The sequence below is a fragment of the Gekko japonicus genome, unplaced genomic scaffold (genome assembly GCF_001447785.1).
Source record: "Gekko japonicus isolate JY-2015 unplaced genomic scaffold, Gekko_japonicus_V1.1 scaffold1671, whole genome shotgun sequence".
Taxonomy (NCBI): domain Eukaryota; kingdom Metazoa; phylum Chordata; class Lepidosauria; order Squamata; family Gekkonidae; genus Gekko; species Gekko japonicus.
The window spans coordinates 131,739-140,364 of NW_015174890.1; the positions used below are offsets into that span (position 1 = coordinate 131,739).

The 8,626-nt window shown below is 48.5% G+C and overlaps 1 protein-coding gene across 1 annotated transcript in view; it reads left to right on the top strand.

The window, feature by feature from the left end:
- The window catches only part of LOC107121919 (neuromodulin-like), a 151,630-nt gene that overhangs the window by 109,774 nt on the left and 33,230 nt on the right, over positions 1–8,626 (top strand). Inside the window, exons 5-6 of the mRNA XM_015424930.1 lie at positions 3,895–3,972; positions 6,316–6,393. Of these exons, the coding sequence (XP_015280416.1) occupies positions 3,895–3,972; positions 6,316–6,393 (156 nt within the window). The remainder of the gene's footprint in view (positions 1–3,894; positions 3,973–6,315; positions 6,394–8,626) is intronic.

Sequence of the window (8,626 nt, forward strand, 5' to 3'; positions counted from 1 at the left end):
TAGATGGACCCCTGGTCTGATCCAGCAGGGCTCTTCTGATGTTCTTATGGAGGCCTCGGCCTCTCTGCCCTGCTGTTGGCCCTCCAGAGGAACTGGTTGGCCGCTGTGTGAGACAGGATGCTGGACTAGATGGACCACTGGTCTGATCCAGCAGGGCTCTTCTGATGGTCTTACGTTGTAAGCCACTTGGCACTGAGAAATAAAGTGGGGGATAAATAAGCAAACAATAATTGGGTACTGTCCCATTTGGAGAACCATTTTAAAATATGACATTAGTAGTCTTGTAATCCCAGAGTCAGTCTGTTAGGATATTTTAAAAACGCAATATTATTTTTTTAAAAAAATCAGATCTCGAACAGGAAAAATAACCAAACAGGGCTGTGATATCGGACTTAAGTTACACATAGGTAAGCGAAGTAAAGCAGGGAATAAGTTAATAAAAACTGGTCAAGCTTTGTGAAAATACAAGTTGTTGGGTTTTTTTGAATGAAGACAATGTTAAGGTTTGAATTCTTCCTTCAAATTAACCAGCTCTTTCATCGGAGTTGAGTTGCTAGATCCTCTTTGCTCCCCGGCGGGGGGTGGGGGGAGAGCTCTCCGAGAGTGCGGGGTGTGTGTGATGTCACCATGCACAATATCCCCAGCTTGATGACATCACGCAGAAATAACATCATCACACTGGGCATGCTGTGTGGCAACTCTAGTATTTTGGGTGAAACTCTATGGTTACCTAAGTGTTTTGCCCAAAACACTAGAGTGTCACCATGCAGCATCCCCCGTATGATGACATCACTTCCATATGTTGTCATCGCACTGGGGATGTTGTGCCGAGAGATGGGTGTGCCAAGCAGTAGGTCAGCGGCAGAATGAAGCCCACCAATTTGGGGGATCCCCCATTCCCACTTGGGGTCTGGCAACCCTACACTGGACTTAGACCCACTTAAGTTAGAGCCACCCAGGGGTCATTTCGTAGAAAAAGAGGTACAGGAGCTCATTAGCATAACTCATTAGCATCACTTATTTGCATATGCCACACACTCTGACATCACCGGAAGTGTGTCAGAAGACAACAGCCACCGCTCAGGCTCTACTAGACCATTTTGGATTGCTAGCTATTGGGGGGGGGGAAAACAGAGCACAGAAAAGACATTATCATCAAACCAGCTGATAAGGGAGGGGCGTTGGTTGTCTGGGGCAGAAAGGACTATACTGCTCAAGTCTATAAACTGAAAAATACAGTTCATTACCAAAAGACCAAAGAAAAGTCATCAAAGATCATTAAGAAGGACAGGTTAGAGGAAGGTCTAGCACTCTAGATGTAGTTTCATTATACACTAACATCCCCCCTACATCATTCCTCTGCCGCATTGCTATCTATCTATCTATCTATCATGTATCTATCTATCTATCTATCTATCTATCTATCTATCTATCTATCTATCATCATCATCTATCTATCTATCTATCATCTATACACACACCAGAATACGTTAAAACACCAGAATTAAATTAAAATCAACGAGAGTGCGGGGTGTGTGTGATGTCACCGTACACAATATCCCCAGCTTGATGACATCACACAGAAATAACATCATCACACTGGGCATGCCGTGTGGCAACTCTAGTATTTTGGGCGAAACTCTATGGTTACCTTAGAGTTTTGCCCAAAACACTAGAGTGTCGCCATGCAGCATCCCCCGTATGATAACATCACTTCCATATGTTGTCATCACACTGGGGATGTTGTGCCGAGAGGTAGCCCACCAATTTGGGGGGTCCCCCACTCCCACTTGGGGGCTTGCAACCCTACACTGGACTTAGACCCACTTAAGTTAGAGCCACCCAGGGGTCATTTTATAGAAAAAGAGGTGCAGGAGCTTATTAGCATAACTCATTAGCATCACTTATTTGCATATGCCACACCAACCCCTGACATCACCGGACATGTGTCAGAAGGCAACACCCACCGCTCAGGCTCCACTGGACCATTTTGGATTGCTAGCTATTGGGGGGGGGGGAACGTGTGGATCTGTCCTCACAGAGGAGGGAGAGCTTGTACCTGAATAAAACTTGGTCTTAAAGGTGCCACTGGACTGTTTTGGACCGGGGGCCGCGGGGGCTCTGCAATTTACCTGGCTGCTTCTTGCTCTGACTGAGGGCTGCTGGGAGCAGGGGGTGGGGCTTGTTGCATGTTCCCGGCCCCCTGGGCTCCTTACTGCTGGAGCTCCGCTCCTGTGCACTCCTGCAGGAAATGACCCATATATATATATGCACACCAGAATATGTTAAAACACCAGAATTAAATTAAAATCACAGCATATGAAATCATACATTCTCAGAACATAGGTGTTAATAAGAGATGGTGGCGTTCTCTCAACACTGGAACGGTCACCTACCGCCATAGTCCAGGCTTCTGCCAGGCTCTTGTTTGTCAAGTTGCTGCCGATGTTGATGTTGGGACCAGGGCCTTGATGTTAAAAGGCGGCTCCCTAATCGAAAGCTCCATTTTATAGGCCCTGCGGAATTCTAAATGGTCCCGCAGGGCCCTGATGTCATCCGGGAGCTCGTTCCACCAGTAAGGGGCCATCACAGAAAAGGACCTGCCCCCCCCTTTTTGTAAACGTCCTCCCCATTACTTGGGAACACTTTTTAATCACTCAAGGGGTTTTGTGTTGTTTTTTTAAAAATCTGTTTCCTTGATCTATTGGCTCAGCCTTGCCACCCGAGTATATCGATTTATACGTTCGTATCAAAATTGTGTTAAGAATTACTTAACATAACGTGTGACTGTGTTAGTATCGTTTGAAATAAATTCACTCCCGTTTAGGGTAGCAAACCCCCCCCCCCAAGCTGGAAGCAGAGGATCCCCCCGCAACCAATCAGCTGGCCGGTGGGGGGGACTTACCAGGAGCAGGAGGGAGTCCCAGGCTATGTCACTGGTGACATAGCGACATCACTTCCAGCCTGTACCGGAAGTGATGTCATCATGTTGCTGACATCGTACCGATGCTCTGGTATTTGGGGGAGGAGTCGACTATATAGTAGAAGGCATTTTTACCATAGAGTTTTTGCCCAAATACCAGAGCATTGCCAGAACAGCACAGTGTGATGATGTCACTTCCGGTACATCGCCGGATCAACAGTGATGTAGCCTGTGTTGGAAAATTTGGTAAAAATAGTTAGATATTCAGAGCTTGCAATGGATCTTAGTTCCCTGGAGGCATATTCTTTCTATGTAAAAATCTTTATTTCTAAAGGGAAAGGGAAAGGTTTCCCTTGCTCGAAAGCCAGTCGAATCCGACTCTAGGGTTGCGGTGCTCATCTCCGTTTCCAAGCCGAAGAGCCAGCGCTGTCCGAAGACGTTTCCGTGGTCATGTGGCCGGCATGACTAAACACCGAGGCCCACGGAACGCTGTGACCTTCCCACTGAAGTGGTACCTATTTATCTACTTGCTTTCGAAAACACTTAAGACTACATCCTTGCTGTTACAAGTACAACAACAGACTGGCTGACCACACTGTTGGTAATGGAGATTCTTCTTGACCCTGGAAGGAAATCACCTAAATACATTAACCAATGTTTGTTAGTAAACAGGCTTCATTTTCCCGGGCTTTCTCTCCATTGGCTTTGTGCCAGGCTCCCTTCCAGGTCAGTGTAAACAATAGCACACAAGGTAAACACATTAACCATATGATGACTGAATTTAGACCTTGCAACACACATATTTCCAACAGCCTTGGCCTCCCTCCCGTGCCTGGTAAGTCCCCCCATCCCCCGCCGGTTGCCAGTTGGGACCTGCCGACCCTACTCCTGTTGGAGTCTGTCTATCAACTGTGTCCAGTAGGAAACCCATACAGAATTATTGCCTGCTTTGTCTTTCTCTTACCTGTTAGATTCATCCCAACATTCCAAAGCGACACAAGAACCCCACCCACCGCCTGACGCTGTCGGCGAACAGGACCAGCCAGTTGGTATGTTTTTCTGTAGTTTACTGATAATGAACCAGGTGGGGTCTTGGGTTCCGAGGGCTACAAAACCCCACTTTTCCCCTTGCCTGGTCATCAACGCTCCCTCTAAGCTTTGGAGTCTTGTAAGCAAAGATTCTACTTTGTGAGCTGCTGGCATTAAAATTGTGAGCGAGTAATTTGGCTGCTACATAAATTAGTTTGCTCTGGAGCAAAGTTCCCTCTAAGCTATGGAGCCCTGTGAGCAAAAATTCTACTTTGTGAGCTACTGGCATTAAAGTTGTGAGCAGGGGATTTGGCTGCTGCATAGATTAGTTTGTTCTGGAGCCCTCCGTCCTGAGCTGAGACAAAAATGTGTGAGCCGGAGGCTAAAAAACTGTGAGCTAGCTCATGCTAACTCAGCTTAGAGGGAACACTGCTCTGGAGCCATCCTTCCTGAGCTAAGACAAAAGTATGTGCGCCGGAGGCTAAAAAAACCCAAACCTATGAGCTAACTCAGCTTAGAGGGAACACTGCTGGCCCTCGATGCCCGAGGGAAAGGACCGCAACTTTCAATCGATAGGTGTTGCAAATGATTCGGTTCGAGTGCCGTAATCTCTGACATAAGCAAAAAGGAATCTGACCTTCCAGTTATAACAGTATTGATCCAAGGTCACCAAATAAGCACACAACGCCTGATCACAGTTTATAGATCTGTTCTTTAACAGAGTCCAAGTGTCAGTCATAAGTGCGGGCTAACAGGAGGAATTCTCTGATGGGGAATTTTAGGTTGTCCAACAGTAGACGGAGGCTGGGTCTCTAACTTCTCATACATTCATGGACCTCCCTAATAGTGACTCAGACCATGGCTCCATCAAGGTCCCCTATGGTCTACCCAGACTGGCAGCAGCTCTCTGGGTTGTTAGGAAAAGGGAGCGGTGGCGCAAGCTGTAAAAGCCTGCAGTAATCTACCACCGAACAGCCACAAGGCTGTTGGAGTCCCACCGCGTCCGCGGTGAGCTCCCGGTCCTTGTCCCAGCTCCCGCCCACCCAGCGGTTCGAAAGCCCTAGGCACGTAGATAAATGGGTAGCCGCTCCTAGGAGCGGGGGGCACCCTCCTTCCAATGGATTGGTGTGCAGCAGTGGCGGCGGCTGAGCGGTGGTGACGGGTGGTGATCCGGCAAACATGGCGGTAATCCGGCATCAAGCAACGAGCGACCCAGGCAGAGATTGGTCCAGGAGATGCGGCGATGTGACGACATGGCACGGTCGGAGCCAATGGGATGGAGGCCAGTTGCTACAGCCGTCGCATAGTCGCGTGCCGTGAGAACTACTCCAGAAGGAGTCGCTATGGGGAGAAAGACCTCCGCCGAGACACCGTCGCCTTGAAACGGAAAGAACCCACCACGAAAGACCAACAAAGAAAAAACCCTGCTGCGGGTGCCTGGTAGGCACTCATCTCTCCCCTTGCACTGTGGCCCTAGTTAGAATGGTTTAAATGTTCTCTGTAAACCGCTCCGAGCCCTCGGGAAGGAGCGGTATATAAGCTGAAAGTGTAATGTAATGTAATATAATCTTTCACATCACCTGCTCCTGGTCCTTTCAACAGGAGATGCCGGGGATTGAACCTGGGACCTTCTCCATTCCAGGCAGATGATCTACCACAGAGCCATGGCCAGTGTTCCCTCTAAGCTGAGTTAGTGTGAGCTAGCTCACAGTGTTTTAGCCTCCAGCTCACACATTTTTGTCTCAGCTCAGGAAGGAGGGCTCCAGAGCAAACGGAGCCAAATCGCTCGCTCACAACTTTAATGCCAGTAGCTCACAAAGTAGCATTTTTGCTCACAGCTTGGAGGGAGTATTGACTGTAAGAGTGGTTGAGCAGTGGAACAGACTGCCTCGGGAGGTGGTGGATGCTCCTTTGCGGGACATTTTCAAGCGGAGGCTGGACGACCATCTTTCGGGTATGTTGTAAGGGCTATCTTTCAGTTCTGCTCCTGCAGAGTGCAGGGGGTTGGGCTAGATGACCTGCAAGGTCCCTCCCAACTCTGAACATTCTATGCAGTAGCCAGGTTGCTCGCTCACAACTTTAATGCCAGGAACTGACAAAGTAGAATTTTTTCTCTCTCACAAGACTCCACAGCTCAGAGGGAGGGCTGGCCATGGCCCCTCCCTTCGGTGTGCTCAAACCTCTCAATGATCCCAGAAAATCTGCTGTTGCATACCCCTATCCTAATTACTGGTGTGCATGTGTGCATATGTGCATGTGTAAGTTTTTCAGATGTGCAATTACATTTTGATGTCTTAAAAACTACATTTATGTTCACATAAGCATCACACTGATGTGATTTCTCCAAATCCTCAATTGATTAGCAGGACTCCCGGATGAATCCACAGAGGACGAAATGAACACCCAGACGGATTCTCAGATCTCCTACATGGAAGCCGAAGGTATTTGCCCGCGCTTCATGAGTATGAGCAAGAAAGAGAAGGAAAAAAAAAGGGATTCTGATGCCTAACTTGTTACTAAACGTGGCCTTTTGGTGTAGTGGTTAAGTGTGCGGACTCTAATCTGGGAGAACCGGGTTTGATTCCCCACTCCTCCACTTGCACCTGGCTGGATGAACCTGGGCAAGCCATAGTTCTGATAAGAGCTGTTCTTGAAAAAAGAGCAATTTCTGTCAAGAGCTCTCTCAGCCCCACCGACCTCACAGGGTGTCTGTTGTGGGGAGGGGAAGGGAAAGGAGATTGTAAGCCGCTCTGAGACACCTTTGGGTAGTGAAGGGCGGGGTACATAAGAACATAAGAGAAGCCAATGTTGGATCAGGCCAATGGCCCATCTAGTCCAACACTCTGTCACACAGTGGCCAAAAATACCAGGTGCCATCAGGAGGTCCATCAGTGGGGCCAGGTATAAATCCAATCTCTTCTTCTTCTTCTTTTTTCAGGGTTTGTAAAATTGTTTCACTCTACCTAGAGAGTGTGACTTATGAGCAAAGCTCCTCTTTTGGTTATGTTCTGGATACAAAACTAGAAGGAATTACATCATTCCAGATAAATCCCATTTCTTAGAACAAAACTACATGTTACAGTTTGTAATATCAAGGGCAGGGGTCCCCAAACTTTTTGATCCTGTGGTCACTTTTGGAATTCTGACACAGTATGGTGGGCATAGCCACAAAATGGCTGCCCCAGGAGGCGGAGCCAGCCACACGGTGGCTCTCTCAGCTTACCGTCAGTCACACCATAACTGATCCTTGAGCTGTGGTGGCAGATGCTTCCAAAGTAATGTATTTGTTTTTTTTAATCTTCACAGCCAATTAAAAGCCTTGCTGGGCAAAAGCCCCACTGGGCCCTGCTCACTTTCTAAAAGGTGTCAGCGGGCACGATATCGCCCAAGGGCACCATGTTGGTGACTCTCGGTCTGAGGGGTCTGAGTTCCCCTGGTCTGACTTCAACTCCGACAGTTGGAGGTGAGGAGCAGGGGAACTTTTTTTTCCTGAGTTTGCATGGCTGTGGTTTGGATCTGGACCATGAGATGGGGGAGAGTAGGAGTTTCAGTTTCAGCCTTCCCCCTGTGCCCAAAACTGCCTGAGGGCGCACCGTTTGTACCTCTGGAGGATGACACCTGTGCTGATGGGCTACTTCCATGCACAGCTCCAAACAAGGGCAGATACCCATCTCACAGGCCCTTTATGGTCAGGGGCCTACGTATCTTAGGGACTGCCTTCCCCCACATATTCCCCAGAGAGCACTGCATCCAGGGGCCCAGAACCGATTGGCCCTCCCAAGTCTTAAGGAGGCCAGGCTATCAACAACCAGGGCCAGGGCATTCCCAGTGGTGGCCCCATCTGGTGGAACGAGCTCCCAGAAGAGATTAGGACCCTGCGGAACCTTTTACAGTTCCGCAGGGCCTGTAAAACGGAGCTCTTCCGCTAGGTTTTTGGAGCCGCCACCACTATTGAACATCATCAACAACTTGGACAGGAAGCCCTGCTGTCTCTGGAATCTATATCAGCCTGTGCTAGCCGCTTGAAAGACTCCTGGAGTAAACCTAGGAACCGCTTATAAGTAGAAAGAACTAATATGATCGCCACCGTTGATCCACCAACAACAATACGAGCACTTAGTGCATCATTGTTAACTGGTTTTAGCAGCATTTTATATGTTTTAATTATTTTATTGTAAACTAGGAAAAAGGCCCGTTGTGGAAATAAATACAACGACCACTAGAAAGAGGCTCTGGGCGAATGCCCTGGCCTTGGACACTCAGTGTCAATTTGCTGTGGCGACCTCAGCAGGGTATAATGACACTGAGTCTACCATTTTCTCCAGAGGAACTGATCTCTGCTACCCTAAAGAGCAGTTGTAATTTTGAGTGGTCTCCAGCCCTCACCTGGAGATTGACGATGGTTTTCCAGAAGGGAATAGTTGGTTTGGAGGGTGGAGTCTATGGCTTTGTACCTGTCCGAGGTCCCACACCTCCTGAAACCTCACCCTCTCCAGGCTCCATCCCTCACATCTCCAGGAATTTCCCACCTGGAGTTGGCAACCCTATCTCCTTCCCAGCCAACCATCCACCTACCTTTATTTCCCCCTCACTCTTCAGCTTTCCACCCCCCACACACCTGCAGCCTCTCCCATGCTCTGAAGCCCTGACTGCTACGTCACATTGGCTGTCATA